The sequence below is a fragment of the Pterocles gutturalis genome, unplaced genomic scaffold, assembly GCF_000699245.1.
Source record: "Pterocles gutturalis isolate BGI_N339 unplaced genomic scaffold, ASM69924v1 scaffold9420, whole genome shotgun sequence".
NCBI lineage: Eukaryota > Metazoa > Chordata > Aves > Pterocliformes > Pteroclidae > Pterocles > Pterocles gutturalis.
In genome coordinates, this window is record NW_010138262.1 from 33,335 (window position 1) to 57,262 (window position 23,928).

At 42.7% G+C, this 23,928-nt stretch overlaps 1 protein-coding gene across 1 annotated transcript in view; it reads left to right on the forward strand.

Moving 5' to 3' along the window:
- MAP3K9 (mitogen-activated protein kinase kinase kinase 9) overlaps positions 1-8,593 on the forward strand; it is a 39,575-nt gene extending 30,982 nt beyond the window's left edge. The window contains 6 exon segments of the mRNA XM_010082922.1: positions 1,283-1,523; positions 2,361-2,486; positions 3,054-3,204; positions 5,196-5,380; positions 6,027-6,842; positions 8,112-8,593. Of these exon segments, the coding sequence (XP_010081224.1) occupies positions 1,283-1,523; positions 2,361-2,486; positions 3,054-3,204; positions 5,196-5,380; positions 6,027-6,842; positions 8,112-8,593 (2,001 nt within the window).
- Positions 8,594-23,928: the final 15,335 nt, after the last annotated feature.

Sequence of the window (23,928 nt, forward strand, 5' to 3'; positions counted from 1 at the left end):
TAAAATCTATCTGTTAATCTATCTGAAGTTTAACGTGAATTCTTCAGTTTTCACCTTCTGCAGTGGAATTAGCCAGCTGGAGATAATTATTCTGAGTGCTGAATTTTTTTGTCCTTGTGGTGAGAGGAGAAGGGTGCAGTGAGAAGACATTTTGAGATCTCAAGGATGATTTCAGATGATTCATTTTGTCATCAAGGGAAATATTGAAAAGTTTGCCTTATGTGTCTTTATGCCTAAGGAGCAGCCATGCTGGGTGGAAAATGATGGAAATGACCTCCTGGTGATATTTTCTTAATACATTTTTATGTTAGAGCTGTGGTTTTTGCTATTTTATAATGCATGAGATGGCAAGGTTGTTTTTAAACAGTTTAAGTCAATATTGAAGTTAACGTAGGTACTTACTGAACAGGAAAGCAAGGATTGATTCTTTTCGACGTTATGAATAAATCTTCCAAAATGGGTTCCCTTATGCATGGTACTCTCCAGTGGCTCTCGTAAACATGTTCGTGTCAGGTATCCAGCGTATTTTCTCACGACACTGAGTGTAGGATTCAGTGCCTTTTCACAGGATCACAGGATGGTTGAAGTTGGAGGGAACTCTGGATGTCGTGTGGTCCAAATCCCCTGCTCAAGCAGGGCTACCTAGAGCCAGTTGCTCAGGACTGTGTCCAGATGGCTTTTGAATATCTCCAAGGAGAGAGGTGCCACAACCTCTCTGGACAACCTGTGCCAGTGCTCGGTAACGCTCGCAGTTAAAATGTTCAGAGGGAATCTCCTTGTGTTTCAGTGTGTGCCCATCGCCTCTTATCCTGTCACTGGGCATTGCTGAGAAGAGCCTGGCTTAGTCTTCTTTGCACCCTTCCTTCAGGTTTTTATATACACGGATAAGATCTCCCTTCCCCACACCCAGGCCTTCTCTCTGCTGGGACAAACAGTCCCATCTCTCTCAGCCCTTCCTCATACCAGAGATGCTCCAGTCTCTTAATCATCTTCATGGCCCTTCACTGGACTGTCTCCAGTATGTCTATGTCTTTCTTGTACTGGAGAGCCCAGAACCAGACATAGGATTCCAGGTGTGGCCTCACAAGCGCCAATGTTTGATACTGATATGAAGGGCCTTGAATGGCAAGCATAGAACTTCTTGAGGATTGTTTCAGGTTTTTGGCTTTCAGCTGTGCTGTGAGCACAAGTCATTGCGGCTGTACCTTCAGATAGGTGATGTTAGTCTTAACCCACTGGTCACAAGATAGCTTTTTGTTTCTTTTTTCTTATCTCCCTGCAGGAGCTGCGCACATGGGAAGAAGAACTGACTCGTGCTGCTGTTGAACAGAAGAACCATGAGGAGCTGCTACGAAGGCGGGAACAGGAGCTGGCAGAACGTGAGATTGACATCCTGGAAAGGGAGCTCAACATCATCATCCACCAGCTGTGTCAGGAGAAGCCTCGGGTGAAGAAACGCATGGGGAAGTTCAAGAGGAGCCGGCTCAAGTTAAAAGATGGCAATCATATCAGCCTGCCTTCAGGTTGGTGACATGTTAGGCTGTGTCAGGTGGGAAATGGGAGGAACAGGTGAACCTGTAGCTTTGGTAGCTCCTTTCTACTGATACTTACACATTAGAAAGTATTGGATATACTTTGGGAAAGACATGCCTCTTTGGGGTCAAGAAACTAAATTTGATGCTCTTGGGGCTAGCATTCCCCAAAGTTCCAAGCATGAAGGCCAGAAGTAAATTTGAGATGTTACATGTTTGTTAGTCAACGGCTGTATATGGTTCATAGTAAAAATGTTGGTGTTGCAGTTTAACACGTTAATACTCAAAAGAGTTTAATAAAGAATGTACATTAAAAAATGGAGGTTCTTACTCTGGGAATATTTCGTAATGCTGCAGCAGAAGCCATAATCTACTGGATTTCCTTTAGGAAAATTCCTAAAGGAATCTAAAAATTGTCAAAAACACTTGAATAGCTGTGAGACTAAAGCCCTACATTGCAAGTTCATATGTGAACCCATATTAACACCCAAGTGACCTCTATTACCACCCTTCTGGAAGAAATGCTAAATATTGGTGAGGTGTCAGGAAAGTCACTCTTAAGAGTGAAGATGATGATTTTCAGAAATATGGAATCCTTAGTATTTCTGTGGCAGACCAGATCTTTGTTCTGAAGTAACTGTGTGTATGATGGGGAGATAGCAATTAGCTGTGTAACTTTATTTCTACATAGATCTTGTAAATTGCACTCTTTGAATGTTACTGTAAATTATTATTTATTTTTTCTTATATTAAAAAAAAGCATTTTAACTGTGTCCTTCTGGTTTTGTTTTGATTTTTTTTATTTTTCTTTCTGTTCTTTCTAAACAGATTTCCAGCATAAATTCACTGTGCAGGCTTCTCCAACGATGGATAAAAGGAAAAGCTTGATCAGTAGCTGCTCCAGCCCTCCTGCAAGTCCTACCATTATTCCCAGACTCAGGGCCATACAGTGTAAGGAGCTCAATGTAGTATTGAATTTGGGAAATGTGCAGTCTGTCAGCGTGGTAAGACGCCAAGATTCCGTATCTAGCACAGGACTGTAAAAAAACAAACAAAAAATTATTCCTAAAGTGTTTGCCTAATGCTCTGAATGTGTGCCTTTAGAGAGAAAAATGGAGTGTGGTGCTGATGGGGGGGTATCACCTTCTTTGGAGTCCAAACCTTACTTACCCAAGTTCTTGAAATATTGCTGTTAATAAAACAGATCTAGGCAGACAAGCAAGTATTGGCAGTGTGAAAGGGATGTTCATGAATGTGTAGTGTTTGTATTGGATATCGTGACACTTGTGTGTCTGGTATCAAACTGGTGGTTCCAAAAGAAAAAACAGTGATGGAATAAAACTGCAAAGGGATCTGGTTGTTAGATCTGTGTTGATAAATGGTCAGAATTATGGGAAAGAAGCTTGAATGGATATTTTCATTACTAATGCTGTTCTGGCCTGTGTTTTATTTATTATGTTGGTGTGGAACCAATTCTTTAACTTACGTATGTTTTTCTTTCCCATTTTCCACTGTTCTTTCCACTTGTGAAAAGCAGTAAAACATGGGGACGAAGCTCAGTCCTTCCAAAGGAGGAAGGAGAGGAAGAAGAGAAGAGAGGCCAGAAGAAAAAGGGACGCACTTGGGGACCAAGCTCACTTTGTCACAAGGAGCTAGGTGCAGGAGAAGACGGGTAAGAGAGGGCCTGGAACCAGAATGGTTTCCAGATTCTAAAACTGGTTGTGAGCTGGCTCACAGGAGATCTGCCTATCCTCTTGCACCCACTTACCTGCTTCTAAACTTGTTTGCTGTACCAGAGGTGTTAGAGATCCAGAACAGATTACAAAACTGCATTGCATTCAGTTCCTTGCTAGAGGTCCAGTACTGACTGATGCTTTCTCTGTCTGCCGTTACCTTGTTACGTGTATTTGTAGGCAGTAGAACTTCTTAGCTGTGAAAAACTGTTTCTGTAGTAGCTCCTCTTTATTTTTAGGCTCAACTTTCTGTAGTTTCATATTGTATATGAAACTACTTCTCTTTTACAATTCTCAGCTATGCTTTTTCCTTTCTTAAATACTGTTATTCAAAAAGTATCTGGTAGAGCCAGGCAATTATCTTCTCTTCAGGCTTTTGAAGATAATACCTTGAATGAATACATCCTGAAAGTTATTTTTGCAGAGATACAGGTTGAACCTCTGTTTCTATAGATTCTTGTTCTGTGGCTTATTTGTGTGTGAATTGTTTATACCTGGTCTCCTATGGATCATTGCCAAAATGCTGCTTTAAACATAGGCACATTTTGATCTTCTAAGAGGTTTGAATGCTTTGTGATTTTTTAATGGAGTTTGAAGCTTTTTCCTGTGCTAAATTGATAGTTTGACTCTTGATGTATTTTGTAGCAGGGAAAATAACTGATTATTATTTATATTTAATATTATGTGCTCAGGTGTGAAATTCCTGGAAAATAGATGTTAACGTAATGCATCACTATTGCAGTCCCCCTCTGCAAGAGGGCCTAAATCTTAAGTGTTCTAATGACATTAAGATATGTTCCCTCTCAGAAGTGCTCTTGACATGTTAACAGGGCAACGTGGACAAAGCTTCTTCCACTGCTGCCTGTGCTTTACCTATTCTATAGATGAAGTATAGCATTCTGCAGAATTAAAACAGATGTCACACTTTGCAATCGTTAATGATACAAAAAGACAGGAGATCACTGAAGCTGGCAGAAAAAACACCTCTACCTTGAAATCATGTTCTTAGAATTCTGAGAATAAAGCTCTTCAGTTTTCTGTTCATTACTGTACAGTCTGAAGCCCTGAATTGCTTTTGGGCACAGACAGCTGGAAAGGAGTTGCTCTTAGAACTGTTCTCTCTACAACTGAGATGTTTACAGTATTCATCACCTTTTCCAGGGAGACTCAATACAGCTGTGGCATTTTGCAGACTATCTAAAACACAATAGTGTTGCTGAGTGTGGTTAACATACAATGAACTATTGTGTCTTGCTGAGATCATGCCAGCCTGCAGACTTTAATTTAGAGGGAACAGAGTTGCAGTAAACATTAGTGACTCAAAAGATACTCACTCAAACTCACTTGTTTGGTTTTGTGGGTTTTGGGTCTTCCGGTCTGTAAGTAAAAGAAACAGTGACATGATTTATGAGTTTAGTTACCTGGTTTTCCGTAATCTAGAACTTATGCTTTTATCTGTCTGTACTTCATTCAATGCACTGTTTTCCTTAGGAGAAATACTGGATATAAGAACAGATGTATGAATATAATGTAGAGGCATGACTTTGCTGGTACAACGACTTTAGCATGTTGTTGTCCCAGTGAGTGATCTTTGACTTTCATTGTTCATTTGTATTTCACATGGAAATATTTTTCCCCTCCTCCTGCTAAGCACTTTATTTTTACCTGCCACAGTAGGTCTGCCTTGGTTTAAAAGAAAATGTTTCATCTGATTTTTGTAGTGGTGCTTTCTGTTATTCTGCATTCATAGCTGCTGGTTACCAGCAGAGGTCTTTTGACTGCCATGGTGTAACAAATAAAGGGAGGAACTTTTTGACTTTTTTTTTGTATTTTAAGGTGCTGTAAAAATGTTGCAAAATGCCTTGCTATGGGAGGACTTCAAATCTATGTAACTAAGATAGGTACATGCATACCTTAAGTAGAGTAATAGAGAATATGGAAGGGGGGAATGAAGTTTGGTTGTGAGCATGGTACATTTTCTCCCATCTTTCTATTATTTCAGTCTGAAAGCTCTGGTAGAAGGATACAAACAGTGGTCATCCAGTGCACCGAACCTTGGGAAGATCCAGAGAACTGCTCCTGCTTTTCCAGGATTCACCAGCTTAGCAGAGATGGGTAAAAGAATTACCTGTGCTTTATTTTCTCTTCTCCACTTCTATTCACGTTTAAATGAACCTCTCATTTATTGTCCGTCACCTGGTACCTTACAGCAATATTTTACTTTGGTGGTACCATTTTTCTGTTGTTCTTTGTGTGAAGTAACTACTGTCTCCTGGATTTTCTTTTTATTCACCTTCCTGCTTGTGCTGCTTGTCTGTGAAGCTAACAAGCTTCTCTTAATTCCCCTCTGGCCCCATGTTCTCCGTTCCTTATCTAAATAATGACATTTAGATGTTGTGACATGGTTACACTTGCAAGGAGAGATCCTTATAATTTTCCTACCTTTTGCTCCTCACTTCCAAACATGTAAATTTACTCTAGAACTAACTGAGGCATAGATTGCTTCTGAAATGCAATTGATCCCAAATAGATTAATGTGTCACTAATTTCTTCCACTTTGATAGTGTTTCCAGTTACTTGTTTCAGCCTATCTGGTCTGGAGATGATAGCCTGTGAGTATTTAGCAGTTGGTGAATGATGCTTGTGACGAAGACAATTGCATCTCCCGAGGAGAAGCTTATTTTCATGTATATTTGTAGGACAGTGAAATGTGCCAGTGCAAATGTTACATCCATGCAAAGTCTTTTTGTTTGCTTTCCAGATGATGAAGACAGTGAATGTCTTAATGGGGAGGGCAAAGTGCATCCTTCACCTGGGCACAATCAGTCATACCTCTGCATCCCATTTCAGAAGAATGAAGACTGGGATGGCCCTTCTAGTGATGCCAATGAGGAGTCCACCCCTGTGAACTCTGCTACTAGTACACCACAGCTGACCCCCACCAACAGCCTCAAACGTAGCGGCTCCCACCACAAGCGATGTGAGGTTGCATTGCTTGGCTGTGGAGCAGTGCTGGCTGCTGCAGGCTTGGGTTTTGATCTGTTAGAAGCAGGGAAGTGTCAGCTCCTGATTGAGGAGGAGCCAGACGCACCGAAGGAAGAGAAGAAGAAGCGTGACAGCATTTTCCAGCGAGCTGGGCGCCCACGCAGGAGCACTAGTCCACCTTCCCGAAAGATCTTCAAGAAAGAGGATCCCATGTTGTTGCTAGGCGAGCCCTCCACATCCCTCACCCTTCTTTCCCTGTCTTCCATTTCCGAATGTAATTCCACCCGGTCCCTGCTGCGCTCAGACAGTGATGAGATTGTGGTGTATGAAATGCCTGTCAGCCCAGTGACAGTCAAGGCTCCTTTGCCAGTCATTACCAACCCGCTGGTCAATGTCCAGATTGAGAGGTTCAAACAAGACCCCAACCAGTCCCTGACTCCCACACATGTGACGGTCTCTTCCCACACCCAGCAAAGCAAGCACAGGCGCACACCTTCTGATGGGGCCATCAAAGGGAGTGGACTAGTTGTCAATGGGTGCCCAACCAGTGGATGCCCTTCCAGTAGCTGTTTAACTGGAGCACTGGGAGCAGGTAGGTTTTCAGACATCTTCCTTTTCCTCTTCAGAGTAAAGAACCAAACAGTATAATTACTTGTTAGGAAGTAACATGTTGCTTATACAGTGTCCGTTGTGATGGCCAGTGCACAAGAAGAGCTTATGGATGCTATCTTTACACCAATAATGAACAGAATAATGCACTAATGGTCTCTGTTCCAGCGTCTCTGTGCAAAGGAACTCTCTCTGCTCCCCTGCGCTGTGAGGCAGAGCATAGTATTGTTTCTTAGACAAGGATGGTACCAAAGTACAAATATTGTGCATTTTTTTAACAGTTCCTCGGGATTCCATCTCCATTGCCTTTATACGCTTGTTTGTATTGTTGTTACAATTGCAAAGTAAATTATGATCTTTAAGGCAGTGAAAACTGGATCTCTATAGCAGTTTTGGGCTGTGCCACTGTTGCTCTTACTTCTTTGCAAGCAAGAGGGATCTTCCTGGGTAGGTAGTGTTGTCACTGTTGCAGTCTTTTGAGTGGCAGTGACTTGATAACTTAAAAAATGCTGTCCTGTTTTCTTGCCCTAGTAATTAAGAGGGGAAAAAAAAAGGTTAGAATAATTAAAAACTGTTTTAATTAGGCTTTTCCCAATGGTAAAACAAAATGCGAGGTTATCTGTTGAATGGCAGCCTGCAGTAAAATGTGGGTTAATGCAGCTGAGAATACTCATTAAAATGATATTCATGAAAATGTAAAAGTTATGTTGTGCTTATAAAAAAACCATAAACATCATCCCCCCACCCCACACCTAAATGAAAATAAACCAGGAAGCATCTGTAAGAGGCAGTGTTAAATGAGTCTTCCAGGAAGTTGGCCCTGCTCGCTGGAAACAGGTCTCACACATCCTGCTGTGCAAGTGTCTCCCTGATCCGTTCAAGCTGTTAATGGGTAACGTGCCCTCTGAAGGATTTGGAGAGCCCTCACCTCTCATAAGAGGTCAAGTCCATGCTCTCCAGTCTGAAAATTGAAGAAGGCAAATTAGAGTATGAACAAAGCTTGCTGCTTGTCCTAGGTCAGTGAAAGAGGTGTCTTGCAATGAGTTGAGAACAGTGTGGGGATAAAGAAATCAGTTATTCACTTCAGATTGGTGTAATCTTGAAGATACGGAGTTTGTAGATTCTGAGTGGAGGCTTTCTGCTTTGCAAATGTTTTCACAATGTATATACAGTAAACTAAGATCTGTTGGAACCATTTAGCAGTGACATCTAACATGTTTCCCTCTTCTCTTACATTCTCTGTTTTGGATAGGTGTATTAAAAACACCTAGTCCAAGTAGAGATCCCAATGAGGTCCCTCGCCTGCCAGACCCCAACCTTGTTTTTCCTCCAACCCCGAGACGATGGAATGCACAGCAGGACCCCACACTGGAAAGACCCAAGACATTGGAGTTCCTGCCCCGGCCACGTCCTGCAGCCAGTCGGCAGCGGCTCGATCCCTGGTGGTTTGTGTCACCCAGCAATGCCAAGGGTGAATCTTCTGCCAACAGTTCAAGTACTGATACTCCAAGCAATCTGGACTCTTGTTTTGCTAGTAGCAGCAGCACTGTAGAAGAGAGACCTGGACTGCCTGCACTGCTTCCTTTCCAGGTGGGTCTTCCTGTAGAGGAGCGGACACTGTTGGACATAGATGCTGAGGGGCAGAGCCAGGACAGCACCATTCCGCTATGCAGAAGTGAACTTAACACACACAAAGCTGCAGCATATGAACTCAAGCAAGAATTCTGGTCTTAGTATGAAATCCACTGGGGACAGTGAGCCCCTCTAAATTCAATCCTACTTTTTGCACTGAGAATGCACTTTGAAGACAGATGAGATGGAGGGATGCTACAGAGATCATATGGTGCTGCCTCTGCTGAAGATGTGTTGTTTGACTGCCTGATTTTTGTCTGCAGTTGGATGAGACTTGGCAACTCTGAGCTGCTGACTTTTGCTGTGGGGTTTTTCTGTAGTCTTCCCTGCCCTCTTATTGCAGTTTGAATCTGCAATGAGCTAAAATTATCATATCAAAGTCTTTGTTACTGACCTTGTAGGATTTGGCACTTGCAGTAAGTATATTGGTATCTATCCTGATATTAATCAGTATTTTCAAAGCTCAAATATTACGCTACAGCAGACACCAGTGTTTGATGTTTTCCCAAGGAATCCAGGACAGAAATAAGGAAATATCTGGAGACTACCTTCTCTGAAATGTGTTCAGATCATTAGATAGGCCTGGGAATCATGGTACCCCACTGGAGGAGCAGAAGTAGCTACCTTAGATTCACTTGTCCTCTTTTGCCCGTGTGATAGTGCAAGGTGAAACAGATTGCAGAGGAAGGGCATGGCATCGCCACTGATGGAGGTCTTTGAGAGCAGACTAACTAGACTGTTGGGAATGAGTAGATGTAGTTGATCCTGGCTTCAAGGCAGGTTGAATAGACTTCAGTGATCTCTTGAGGTTCCTCTCAGCCCAACTTTTTTATGACCCTGTGCTTTCAAAATGATGAAGGCTTATGGTATGGCTGTTTAGTCTAGCTTGCAGTGTTTGTTTCAAACATCAGCCTTGTTTTCCTACTCTCTGTGTCCCAGGCTCACAGTCAAGCTGCCTCAGCTTTGGGAAGGGAATTGGCAGGAACTCCTCCTTTAAAGCTGTGTGGGCTTGCACAAGTAAGTTATATGTCCCTTCACTCTCTTTTTCTTCTCCCTGTTTTTCCCCCTTTCTTATGCTTTTTAGGAGTGGCCCTTGAAACCCAAGACTGTTCTTATGCACGCTGATACTTGTTTCAGGCTCTTTTGAAATTGAGGCTTGTTAGTAGTTGGATTGTGCAAACAGGAATCAGAACATCTGGATTCTGTTTTATTTTGTCACTGACTCACTGTGTGACCTTGGGCAAATAATGTAACCTCTGTGCCTGCATTTCCCCATCTGTAAATAATAGGGATAATACCTACCTCACAGGGGGAAGGTTTGGGACATACATAATAGGTATAAAGTCCTTTGAGATCCTTGAGTGAAAAGCACTATAGCATGTAAAAATTATATTCTTGTTCAAATATTTAAAATCTCCTAGCTCTCGAGCAAGAACAGACCCCTGTCCTGAAGGAGGAGGTCACACAAATAGGCTGTGCCTATGCTCAGTTTTCGGTACACAGACTGCAAGTGTGTCTGTGCCTCTGCAGGTGCATCTTACTGGCTTTAATCAGAGCTTCACTCCTCCCCAGTTTTGGCATTAGAAATAAGGCATGTGGCCTTTATATGAGTGTAATAGGGTAGTCTGCTTTATTGCAGGGTACAGCATATCTGTTGGCTCTCTTTGCACAGATCTGTGCTCATTTTGCTGATCTGCTGACCAGTATGTGTGGGGAAGTACTGAACTTAAGGTTTTTTAGTTCTGAGGGCTAAAACCAGCCTGTTGCCATTAGTCAAGTGCACCCTTTTCCCAAGCAATTACAGTATGTTTTTGTGTAGAAAGGTCACACATTTCTTGTTTATCATGTTCCATGAAATACGTTTAATGGCAGAATTACTTTTTTCTGCTTTCCCTCATTGAGTGCTCCAGAGCTAGCCTTAATGATGCTACACTAGCTGCTGAAGCTGAATAGACTGTTGACTGCGTAGGCAAGGTATCCTGATGTGGGGCTAAGATACTTTGAAAAGAAAACTTACATTTCTGACACTTTTGTTAAATGTAGACTTTTAGCATTATTGATTTCTTGAGCATTCATCCTTTTGCTTTCCATTTCTGAAAACTCAAGTTTGTGATCCAAAGACTTAAAAAAGGTAAAACCCACCTGAACAGATGGTTAATTTTGATTGTGCTATAGGAACAAACTCGAGGAAAGCCCAGTCAGAGGCTGTGTCAGAGGGACTTAAAAGCAGGAGATTAAAACTGTCTATTTTTCATAGTCTCCTGGATCAGCTGTTCTGAAATGTCATGTTTTTTCTGTCCAAAAAATCTCATTACAGATGTCGTAGGAAGCATCATCTGTTCTGCAAAGACATCACCTAGAATAGCTTCGTTTGAACAGAAATCTTTAATCCATTTACTTGTGTGGAATGGGAGGTTACCTTTCTAGGTCACGTTGTTTTAACTCAGCCCACTAAACTTTCTGATAGTTGGCCAGTTGCTTTCACTAAGTGAACCGTAAGGTTTCTGTCAAGTTCCCAGCAGGCAAGACAGCTATAAAGTCAAGTTTTTCTGTCACCGCTTTTGCTCAGGAAAGTTGAGGTTGAAGTATCAAAACCCCTTTCTCCTCTCTCCCTTTTAGATAATCACTGGGTGAAAGTGGTGTGTAGCTGACCTGTTAGAAGTCTTTTGCTCCAAAGAGCATCTTCCCTAACACCAAATGGACATTGCTATATCAAAGAAACATGGCAAGGGAGTCAAGGATCCTGATCAGGGTTTCCAATCTAAATATTCTCTGTTACAAAGCTGTCAGAAAAACTAGGTAGAAGCATAATTTTTGGTTTGGTTAGTTTGTTTGGAGGTGTTTTGTTTTGTTTTGTTTTTAAACACTCCTTGGATGCAATTATCTTCACTGAATCTAGCATGTGAAATAGAATGAGGTAGTCTTTGAGCCTTGGCCCCTAACAGTTTTCCAGTTGGGAGCCGTGTGCCCGGAGGTATCAGGCAAGAGGAGTCTGTTGTAGAAACAAAGCCATTTTTAGGTGGTGGGTATTCTCCAACAGTCAGAGAGGGCTCTCAAGGCAAAGAGTTGTCAGGTGTTTTACCTTATGCATCCATCCAACAAGCTCTTGCAACTGGTGTCCTGAGGCCCAGAGGCTATGTGCATGTTTAAGCTAGCTCGTAACCTCTCCCTGCATCCATCTATCCCAGCCTGGCTTGATTTCTCGTCTTTCTTAATCTGTTGGTTTGTTTCCTTCCCAGTTGGAGCTGAGGTGCTCCAGATCTCCAAAGGAGTGCTTCACTGTAGTCCACTAGATACTGAGAAGATACGAGCCAGTCAGCTCACAAATCTTTCTTTCTTCTGGTTACTAGTGTTCCGATTTGTCAGGGAGACAAAAATTTCAGAATTATGTTGACTGAGATACCTTTCTAGCAGTGTTCTTGAGGAAGATGGTGAAAATCTTGATATGAAAAAAATTATAATAAATATATTGTTTCTTAAATAGCTGAATAAGTTGCACCTTTTTTTTTTTTTTTGCTGAGAAAATGAGAAAAAGATAACATAAGAGCACAAAATCACTGAGCAGTCTAAAACATAATAACAGAAGAAGAGGGTGAAATGTGTGAAGGTAATTACAGGGCTCACAAAGAGGCAGTGACAAATTTTGTAACTGGTAGTAACAGTAGTAAGACTGGTGCTGAGGGAAGTTTTTCTGGTCTGGACATATAGATGAAAATGTATTTTCTTTTTTATAGTCAGCAGACAATGTGTATGACTAATTTATGTCACTGATGTGCTGATTTAGGAAACAGAAAAAAGTTTGCCAGCCCTTCAAAATATGCTATCCTTGTAGCCTGGTTGTTTTTACTGTAAAATTGAGGGGAAAGCGCAGACCTAGCAATCAGTGCAAAACAATGACAATTGTTTGGACACATTTTTACTGGTTTCACAGAAATTGAGTGGGACAAATAGAGGAAAGCTTTCATGTCAAAACTAAGGTGATAATAGCTGCAGATTTTTTTTTTTTTTCTAACACTGTTGCTTCCTATGGAGTGCCCAGTGCTCTGTTTTGCCACCAAGTAGGTCTTACCTCCTTTCAGTCCTTTTCGGAGGTGCAAATGTAAGTTTTTACAGGTATGTTTTTTCCCTTCAGATTATTATTGCAGTGGGTTGATATTTAGTATGGGGCAGGGAACCTCGGTGAAAATTTTCTTTCTGTAATGGTTTTCTAACAAAATGTGTCCTTTCAAAGTGAATTTTTCATTATTGATGTGGAAGGATCTGTTCTGGTTTGGCGTGCTTTTGTGATGGAGGTATTTTTCTGTATATCTAGGAACAGGAGTAGTTGCCTTCATCTTCACAGCATGCCATTATCTGAAGACTTTATTGCCAATACTGCACAGAGGTGTTACTTTGATTTGTCATGAAACTGGATACCTCTCATTCTGTTGAAGGTGAGGCAGTCATGGTCAAGTAAAGACCATTTGCCATCCACAGTGTTGCATTAAATAGAAAATGACAGGAAACCTCCCAACTTCAGTCACTTTTCTCTCTTGAACCTAACTTTTATTTGAAACTCAGTTCATCTCTGTGGGATCAATATGGCAGCTTGAGTCCTATTAGATGTATGGAATCAAAGTGAATACTGTATCCCAAAATTCAGTGATAGCCTGTTACTTTTGTAAGTATTTTTAAGCTAATATTATTTTTTTATTTGTTTTTTTGACACCTTTCTTCTTGCGGAAAAAAGCTTACAGCTTTCTAACTTTTTCCATGCATTTTGGAAACATTCTCAAGAACTCTTACCAACTCTATGGCAAATAAGGAGGCTTATATCTTGCACAGTGATACAGGTCCTCCTTTTGGCTTCACTTTTTTCAGTATGAAAGAAGGATGCCTCTATTTGGAAATTAAGATTTCTGTTCTTTATCCTGTCACTGCAGAACAGTTTCTTAGCTTCCATATTTATAACTCACTCAAAGCTATAATTTGGGTAAAGCTGGAAATGAAGAGTGAGGGGATAGGCATCTGTTGAAACATATTTGCAAAAAAGCAATAAATACAGCACGTATGTGCAATGAGAACCAAAACATGCCGTTGCAGAGGATAACTTTCAGACTTGCGTAAACCTTTGGTTGATCGTATAATTAAGATATCTATAGGAAATAATGCCTTCCTATGTTTTTCTCTTAAGTCTCCTGTTGGTAAGTCTAGAATATGGTGGTTTGCACAGCCAGTGGTATTGTAGCTAGCTGGACAGAAAGGATCTTTAACCAAATTTTTCTTTTTTTTTCTTCTATTTCCAATCCAGTTTGTGGTTTAGATGGTTTAGATTTTCCTTTTTTTTTTTTTTTTTTTTTGGTTAACAAACAAAGGAGTCTTAAGAAGAACTTATGTTTATTATTTCCTCATCCCTACTTTCACAGTTTCACAAGGCAGTATGGAATGCATTTGTGGCTTGTTCTGCTGCTCCCTCTATTGAACACACTATTAGAAAGCCACATGCTGCAGTTAATTGTACATGTGCTTTAGTTTTTTCTCATGCTCAGCTTCTTTAAACAGCTTTGTCATTTGTCATAGAAGAATACAGCTTCTGAAATTACCTACTTCAGCTTTATTTTTGCACATTAAAAATAGTCATTCCCAGGCTAGGAGGTGTATGTACTTGATTAAAAGGTAATTTCCCACTGGTGTCTGGGTGGTGGGTCTGATGTAGCTACCAGCATTGCTAGTGTTCCTCTCTAACAAGCATCTCCCTTTTTTTGCAACTGGAAAGTCTTCAGCTTTTCATCAGTTTTTGTATATGTGAAACACATTTCATCTCCTTCTGTACAGGACTGAAGAGCCTTTTTCTCTTTAGTTCTAAATGACCAGGAACATAATTTTCCTACTGAGTGGCTTCTTGGACTGGTTTGGTTTTTGTTTTTTTTTTAAGCCTGTGAAATACCTATGTACATGTGAGGTGCATCCTGTATTCCTAGGTGCCTTCCGTTTCACATGCCTCCTTGCTAGGGCCGGAGGTTGTTTTTTGGAGGGAGCTCCTGGCTGTAGCTTTCAGCACTGTAGTGTTCTCTATCACACATCAGGCCAGATACCAGCACTGTAAACATTTCATGTCCTCCCATTTACTGATGTGTGTGCACCCCTGTGGAAAGACATGTGCTGTTGCTGGCTCTCCTTATCTCTCAGTTAGAATTCTGCCCCTAGCCCATCTTTGATTATTAGTTGTTACCATAGTACCTGGGGACCTAAGACAGAAACCAATACATGTTTTAGGTGTGCTTTGACCTAAAAATGTTTCTGAGCTGGAAGCATAAGACACAGTTAGGGGAAGGAAAAGCGGAGGTTTGCAGAAAATAGCAAATAAAAGAGTGAAATTATCCTGAATACAGTAAGCAATCAGAGGATACTAGCTGCTCGGTAGTCTCTTGGCATCATAGGTAAGTAGACTTCTAAAGAAGAATTTGAGGAATGTGTAGTTAGGTCATTTCTGGTTGGTTTGTTTTCCTTTACCTTGAGCTACCTCATTTGTAGAGATGGAGTGGGAAGAAAGCATCAGTTTTGCTAAGAATTGCTCTAGGCAGGCAGTTGAGGCTGGAGTGATGGGAGGACAGAGGCAAACACTTGTATTTGGCTCTTTGACGTGCAAATTCCTGACGGAAAAATAAAACCAGCAGTTTTATAAATTAAGATTATACTTGCTTTTTGCTATGTATGTCTTGAAAACAAACAATGTATGACAAGGCAGAGCACTTTTCTTGATGGTCTCTGACCTGTGGAAGAGCTGATTGTCCACAGACCAAAAGGTGGGGATTTCATATTGATCACTACTGCTTTTAAAAGTGAAGGTCTAGTTTTTGAAAACAGATTTTTTTTTTTAAATAATCTCATGAGCTCTTAAATGGACCTACACACAATCCTGATTGTTTTCTTGTGTTTGCAGTATTGTTTTCCTAATGTAGCTGATCCTAATACAGTCCTTATTGTATCTGAATGCTAATAATGTGCAGACAACCCAATATAACTAATATTAAGAAACTATGACACATTTTTAGTGTGTAGTGTGGTGGATTTATAAGCTCAGCTTGAAGTGGGCTACTGTTAGGTCTGTAGGTGATGGGTCAGATGGATGCACAGCTAGCAAAAGGGAGCTTAGAACAAATCTGCGGGAGGAATGCCAAACTTTAATTTGCTTAAAATAAATTATTTTAAAAATATTCATGGTGGCAGGAGGCGGGAGGCCCTCCATTATTCAGTACTTTTCTAGGATGTTGTCCATGCTCAAATTTTAGCTTCCAGGATAGCTAGTGAGAACCTACAAAAGTGTTCAAAAGGTATTGGCTGAAGCCCCAGTGTAAGACCAGCTTTTTGTATATGCTATTTCATAGTGATTGACATTGTCTCCCTGTTCTACCTCAATTGTTTATCATTTTCTCAAGAACAGATGTTGAGGTTGGATAAAGCCAACCTCCTTGTCTTGAAGAGAGACATAGGAGTCTGAGAAAGTAGAAACATTGTTCTAGCCCTGTCCTGATGCTTTTGTTTCTTGCTCTCTTAGCAGCAGATAGCTACTAGAGGTAGCTCTCTAGTAGAGAGCTAGTAGAGGTTATAATGGAGCAGGAAGACATGCTGGTGTTTTTCCAAGCTTCATTGATAAGAATGCTGGTAACAGCAGAGTTCAGTACATCAATGAACAAGTACTTTGGGAACCCTTGTACTTGGTTGCTCCTAATTGAGTTTCAGAACAAACCTGGCCTCTGGTTCCTGTTTGGCGTAGCTCAGTTGCACACTGAGCTTTTTTTGTTTAACTACATCTGGAGGAGAGCAGAGGTGCTTCCTTGGGTTCTTCTGGAATTTGGGGTGTGGACACTTCTCGGCTTGGGTTACTTGGATGTGGCTGTTTCTCAGCTTGGGTAGTGTCTTCTCCCAGGCCCAGTCCATGTCACAAAATGAGTTGTCACCCTCGACTGATTGCCCAGGTATTCATAGTAGGCTTCTGTCTGTTCTTCTGTCTTGCGTGCTTTAGTGAGCAGCTCTTACAGTGTCAACAGGGTTAGCATTTGTATCTGAAGAGGACAGCTAATGCCTCTGAGCTGACTTTTCACATTGCATCTCAAGGAGATGTTACTGCATCAGTTCTGCCATTGCTCTGTTTGCAAGGTTATCTTGACAACCATAACATCCAGAAATCCTAGACTGTAAAGAATAAAGCCCCAGCAAAACAAACCAACAAACAACAAGGGAAGAAAAAAAAGAAAGCATACGAGTGTTTGCCAGTTGGATGGTTGAGTTTGGCCAGGGCTCTTTGCAGAGAGTAAAATCCATTCTTGTGCAACATAGGTCTCTTTGCAAGATGACTAAATTCAAAGTGGAAAATATACCTAGGTCCGCTTAAAGTCAGTAGGCACCAGTGCACTTCATATTTGGCAGTTATAATAAGAAACCACATAAAGCCAAGAACATCTAGTAGTAAAAGTTCGTATTTAGGGTAACTAATTTTTAACTTGAAAGGGAAGAGGCCTCAATTCAAAGAAGCTCTTCATCATGTACTTAAACATCACTGAAGTCAGTGGAACGTATCTGCAGGTCAAAATGCAGAAAACCCCAATTCAGCAAAGCTCTTTTCATCTGAAGTGGGGGATTGTCCTGTAGAGATGAATGGTGAAGGACCAGGCTCTGTCCTTTGATTGTCAGAGGAAAGACTCAGTTTGCCAGGTGAAAGAGATCCCTTGAGATCCTCTGGGTAAATGCTGGTTTGATTGCTGACTCTTGTGGCCTTTCCATGATTGCACATGCCATGCCTATTTGACTGCTGATTCTTACCGCAGACAAGGTAAGCTTTGAGAATCTTTTCTGACACAGGGAGAAAGAGCAGCGACTTCAGCGTTAGCAGGTTGCTAGCTGGAAAGGGGCAGTAAGAGGTGCACGGAGGCTCTATGGGCAAATGTCAGTTTAACCTGAGGCCTCTTCTCAGGTGTTTTTTCTCATTTCAAAAATGCATCCCTCCAGGCTGGTGGACAGACCTGACAAGTTCAGCAGCGATCAACATCCACCACTGTTACTGGAGTTCTTGGGTTCTTGTTTGTCAGCTGTTGGTGCAGCACTTTGTGCTGATACATACGATTTCTTTGTCATAAATTCAGGACGAGCTGGAAATATCTGAGATATTTTGCGTGACTTAAGCTGAGAGGCTTGTATGGAGTGGGCAGGGCAACAGCGGTGGAAAAATCAGGGAAAATACCTGTGCTTTTAACAATGTCTCTTCTGTGGCTTTGAAAGTCCAAGAATTTCTCAGCCAGAGATTGTATTTCCTCCCTCTTTTTATAAGCTACTTCTTTCTTTTGCCTTATTAATTGTGGATCTGCTCCTGCTTCTATTTAAAGCCAGCTGCAAAAATCAGTGACCTGACTTTCCTAGGTACAACATTGTAAACTGGAAGAACCAGGTGAGTAGATTACTCTAGTGTAAGATCATGCCCCCATGTCTGTTCTTTTGAGATACGGGGTCGTTCCTGCTTGTGTTGAAATCACTGTGTGGAGGGTGTTGGGTATGTCGTAAGGAACTCCAAACGCTGCAGGACTGGGATTCATCTTACAACTTAAGTATTTCAGTCTGGTTTTGGAGATCTCTGTATGTCTTCTCTTCTGTTTATGGTGTTCAAAAGTCTGTTGCTATGGAAGTAGCACCTGAAGGAATATTTTGCCCGAAGAACCTGCAATGAGGCAGTTACATTAGCAAATGGTAATGTACCCCAGAGTTGAGGAAAATAACGGAGGCCACCAAGTTTTTCTTGTTTGTGTGATGAAATGTTGTCAAATTAAGTGATTGTTGGAGCCTTCCTTTAACTTCTGTACAGCAGTAAGCTTAGAGGAAAAGAAGATTGCATTATTTTTTAAAAAGCTTTATTTGTGACCTGGACTTGTTGCCTCTGACCCTCTTGGGCTTAAATAGTTAAATTATATTAATGTCCAGTTTGTTTCACTGTAGGTAACACATCAACTGAATACTCTTGTGCATAATCTACTGTATCTTTCCTCTGTTCTGTGTCAATGTATTATGTGTATTTGGATTACAGTTCTTTTTTGTATTAAATTATTTTATGTTATAGAACAATATTTAAGCGAAGCAAAGAGCTAATGGAAGTTGTTGGCGTTTTGGGATTTCTTTTCTCTTTGCTCTTTTTTTGGATGTACTGTAAATTGTAAACCAAGGATGCCAAGCAGGCTTGGTTCAATGGCTAAAATTATTGTATTACAGTGTAATGCTGATCTAGGCCTTGTCTCAACACTAGAGCACACAGACTTGAATAAAACTGTTATAAAAGTGATCGCCTTCCGCCCTTGAGTTCTTGGTTTTGTGCTTCCAATAATTTTGAGCAGAAATTTACAACAGCAGTGTCATTACCTTGCTCTGAGGAATTCAGAATTTTTCCCAGTGCCACAAGAAGCTTATTTTTCTTTGCTGGGTATCTGGGACCTGATCAGCTGTTCCGGCTCTGGATCCTCCGCAGGGTTTTTGAAATCTGTTTTTGTGAAACCCCAGACAGCTTAGTGTCAGTCTTAGCACATGGTACCTCTCTGCTAACCCCCTTCTGGCTTCTCTCTGAACAGGGTGATTAATTGCATGCCATTTTTATTAAGGTTAATATTTCTGTTCTGTTAGATTAACATTTTTCTACTCTGTATTTAGTATCCCAGACAGAATGTGAATCTGAATGCCTGGATCTGGAGCTAATGCAGTAACACGTTTTGTGCATGATGACATTTAACAGATGGTTTAGATTCACTTCTGATGCTGTGCCTTTGTCCCTGCCACATCATTCAGTGCGACACAGTTGCTCGAACGAGGATCTTTCCAAACTGTCTTTCATCTGCTGTCGGTGTGAAAGCCAGAGCAACATGGGTTTGATTCCCAGGTTGTGTTTGATTCCTAGCTTGTGCCTTTGCTCTTCTCTGCCAGCAAGCCCTCATTTCACATCTCTCTGCTTTAAGAAATGTAGCTGCACTGATGAAGGACTACGCGCTACAAGAAATCAAATTTCGTTATTTCCTTTGAAAAGAGATTTTTCTCTAATGTATGTGCAAGAAATCCTACACCCTTCCAGCAGATACGGAGACTGCACAATGCATAGATAGACTACCTTTAGTCATATCTTCCATTCAGACTTCTGTAGTGATGTTTTGGTTTTTTTTGTGATAAACTGGGAGGAGAGTGGACAGGCAGTTAATTAAGTGTAGTTAGAAAGAACAGCATGCAAAATGAATCGCCTTTTTTCACTTGTTTTAACAAAAGGTGTTTTGCAATGTTTTATCTTGCAAACTGTCTTTCCCCTCCTTCTCCCTAAATCCTGACTGCCTCAAACTAAAAAAAAATAATATTTCTACCTTCTGTAACATTTTGCAGCGTAGGATTCTGTCCTAAAAGAATCAGATTTTCTAGCTGAATTTACTCACCTGTCACAACCACAAGGTTACCATAGTGTTCAAGCTGGCCTCATCAGGATCAAAAATCTAGATTCATCTTGGCAGATAGAGTTCTGCCAGCAAGGGCAGCCTCTGCCGAAAATGTCAGGAAACAAAGCACTGGGGCAGAACTTAAAAATGAAACGAGCAGTTCTTTAAGCAGGGGAATCTAACCACTTCTAGCAGAGAGGGAGGATCCTCAAGGAAGGCTGCCAGGGTCAGCATGAGTGCAGAATGAACGCACCAGCAGATGCTTCAGGCTGAGTAACTTTAATTTTTCATTTGTTGATGTGTAGGCAAGGGTTGGGCATACAAAGTCTACAGCACAAATCTTTATGTAAGCCTTTAGCTGTAAATGCACTCAAGTGAGGAAATCATCCTGTATGACATTATGTTCCTCGGGTGGCACATGCTGGAATAGTAAATGTAAATGGTGCTCTGCAAGCGCATTGCCTACCTTCATGAAACCTATAGCAGCCTTCCAAGGCTAAGGAGATTAAAGGGAAGGAGGGCAGGTTTTCCTATACTGTGCTGCTGCAACTCATGATAAATTAATCTGCTGTTTCTAGTGAAATTTTGACATGCTTGGCCCTTCCTACATGAAGAAAAGGCTGTCCTGATGAAGGTAGGCTTAGCAAGAAACTAATTAATTGTAATGTGAAAAACTGGCGGGCATATTGGTATCAGGCTCGAGCAGACTGGGCTTTAGAAAAAATGCTGGCGTGAACATGGCGACAACAAACGCTGGAGTACCTTAACAAGGGTTAACAAGCTCTTGGACACAATTGACACTCCAGTTTGCTCTGGCAGAAGGAAACAACTGACCTAGGATGAGCAAAGCTCTGGAGCTTTCACGCAGTCTTTAACATGCTGTGTGGCTCTTTACTATTTAATCTGAAATCTTATTAAATTGCATGTGATTTACTTTCTCTTAAGTCTTTGTTAATTTAACATACATTTGTTCTGTGATAGGAACAAATTATCCGCCTCTACTCCACTCTGATGAGACTCCCTACGGAGTACTGCATCCAGCTCTGGAGTCCTCAGCACAGGAAGGACATGGACCTGTTGGAGCAGATCCAGAGGAGGCCACAAAGATGGTCGGAGGGATGGAACACCTCTCACATGAGAACAGGCTGAGAGAGTTGGGGTTGTTCAGCCTGGAGAAGAGAAGGCTCCAGGGAGACCTTACAGCAGCCTTCCAGTGCTGAAAGGGGGCTACAGGAGAGATGGGGAGGGGCTCTGGATCAGGGAGTATAGCAAAAGGATGAGAGGTAATGGTTTTAAGCTGAAAGGGGGGAGATTTAGATGAGATATTGGGAAGAAATTTTTTCCTGTGAGGGGGGTGAGGCAGTGGCCCAGGTTGCCCAGAGCAGCTGTGGATTCCCTGGAGGGGTTCAAGGCCAGGCTGGATGAGGCTTTGAGCAACCTGGGCTAGTGGGAGGTGTCCCTGCCCATGGCAGGGGGGTTGGAACTCAATGATCTTTAACGTCCTTTCCAACCCAAACCATTCTGTGATTCTCCAACAAGGTGTTCATCTAGGTCCTGGCATCAGGCTGGAGTTTGAGGGACGTATATTAAATTTAGGGTTAAAGGGACAAGCAAAATACATGGATTTGAACATGCAAGGTCTACAGGATTCTTCACCAGCTGTGCTGAAGTGTGGATTAATTTCACGCTCACAACGCACGGGGTAAGAGTAAAAAAATGCTTGATCTCCCTGAAAGTCACCACACAGCCTTGGCTAGTTTTCTTCCTTTCTAGAAGGAAGGGTTCTGGCGAGCACAGTGCTGCTGCAGCTGGGAACAGTGCTTAAAATAACACCCAGGCGCCGGCTCAGAGGGGTAGCCTCTGGCAGCTGCGCTGTGCATTGCCAGGAAGAAACTGTTTGCATCCTCAAACTGTAGGGGATGTTCCCACCGGTGCAGAAATGTTATTAATTGCTAAATGCTTTGTGCCATGACAGGCTGGTAAGGAGGTGGATTTACCGTGAAAAGGCAGCCCAGGGTATAGACAGCAAGCTGGTGCTGCTGTGAGGGCGGATGACTCAGGCCGTGATGGTCTGTGTCCTGCTTAAGAACTTGAAGGACAAAACTTGCTGCAATGACTGTTTCATTTCAACACTTCAATGCCTGAGAAAATTTACCACATCCGTGTCTCAGTGCTATGCTGTGTCAGTGAGAAACCAAAAATAAAAGTGTCTTTTATTGCCCAGGCATTAGACAAGGTGGCAAAGACGCCTTGCTCAGCCAGGTCACTGGGATGGGTTTGCTTTGGGCCATGTGGTAACCAGCAGCCACCCCTGGGCACCAAGCACTGGGTGCCTCTGTGCTGTCCAGCGTTTGGTTCCCCCAGTCAGTCACAAGACAGAAGCCACTATGCCATCCAAGACCTGTTGTACACCTGAAGGATGTTTTATCCGGGCATTACAAACGGGGCATTATGCTCTCCCTGTCTCTGCACAGACCTGCTCCCAGCCCAGCCCCACCACTGCTGGTGGTGGTACCAGCCACCCTTTGCTAGTGCCCGTGACTCTCAGTCTTCCCCCCTGCGAGCAAAGGGCTCCTGCTCCCTCGCAGGAGGCTTGTGAGGACAGAGAGTTCTCTGTGGGAGCAGGGGACATCTCCGTCGAAGCCGTACCCTTTGCTGGGAGCTGATGACATGCTCTTTTTACTGCTGGTTGCCTCGCTCCTGGGCAGAACTGAAAGACACTGCCCAGACAGGTTGAAGGCATCTGTCCCAGGGCTGAACGGCAGCAGAAGATGGATGTGAACACCACAGTGCTCATCTTTCTGGATGGAGCTTGTTTTGGAAGACCCTGGGAACACGTGTGTATCTTCTTTCCTGTTTCATGTTTTTAGCTATATTCCTTGCCCCTGTCCCTCATCTTTCAGAGTACACTGCCTTTATTTAAAAATAGATGAAGGGTTTCTTGCATGGTTATTAGCCATGCAGCGGTCTCTGATGTGGCTCAGCTGGAGCCAGTTCAGCGCAGATGAAGGGGAAGTGGGAAGAACCATGCTAGCAGGTGACAAGTCACGAGGGGCCCCATGGGTGTTCACCACCCCTCGTCACTCCTCCACGAGGGCTGGCAGAAGGGCAGGGCTGTTCCCAGGGTGCTGTGCCAGGCAGCGCTCCTGCAGGGATCGGGGCAGTTTGTGATCCCGACCCTGGGCGCAGGGCACGGTGAGGGAAAAGAGGGTCAGCCAGCTGCGTACGGGCAGAAAGGGGCTGGGAACGGGAGTGGGGCTTGAACACACCTGTGTCCATAACGTCTCTGGCTGACAAAGAGACTTGCTGACTGTTTTCCTGTCAGGATCCACATGCCTCTCTGGCAGCTGAAAGATAAAAGGGCTTCTGTGGATAGCACGGAAAATATCCAGAGCTCCCATCTGGGTTCTGCAGCCTGAGGTGCACCAGAGGGGATCCAAAGAGGAGACGATGCTGTAGAGTTTCTGTGGGAGGAGTCGGCTGGGCTCTGCCTGTGCCGCCCGGGCAGGGTGGGGAGCGGTGGGTCGGCAGGGAGCGGGCATGTGCTCAGCCCCTGCACCTTGCTGCCCTCTCCTCATCCGCTGTGCAGCTTGGGCAGAAATTGCATTTTGCCAAGGGCTTGAATTTTGCAGTAGGCATCTGTCAACTAGCTAGCATGCAGCTAATGCCTTCAGAAGCTGCAAAATGCCAGCTTTCTCAGGTGCCACTGGGCTTTTGGTGTCTCCTGTTCCCACATCCAAAGCAGCCTTACACGTAGGTCAAGAGTGAGTGGCCAGACAGAAGGACCCCTGCACCTCCCAGTCTGGTGATGGGACACCGTGAAACCCAACGTCCCATGGCTAGCTCTGGGAGCGATGAGCTCCCCACATGCCATGAGCATGTCATCAGCTGTAATTAACATCCCCTTATCCGCCCTTCCTCTTCTCCTCTTGCTTCCACGTGTACCCATCCAGTTTCCTGACTCCCACCCAACCTTCTCTGATGCTTTTCCAGCGCCGCAGCCGC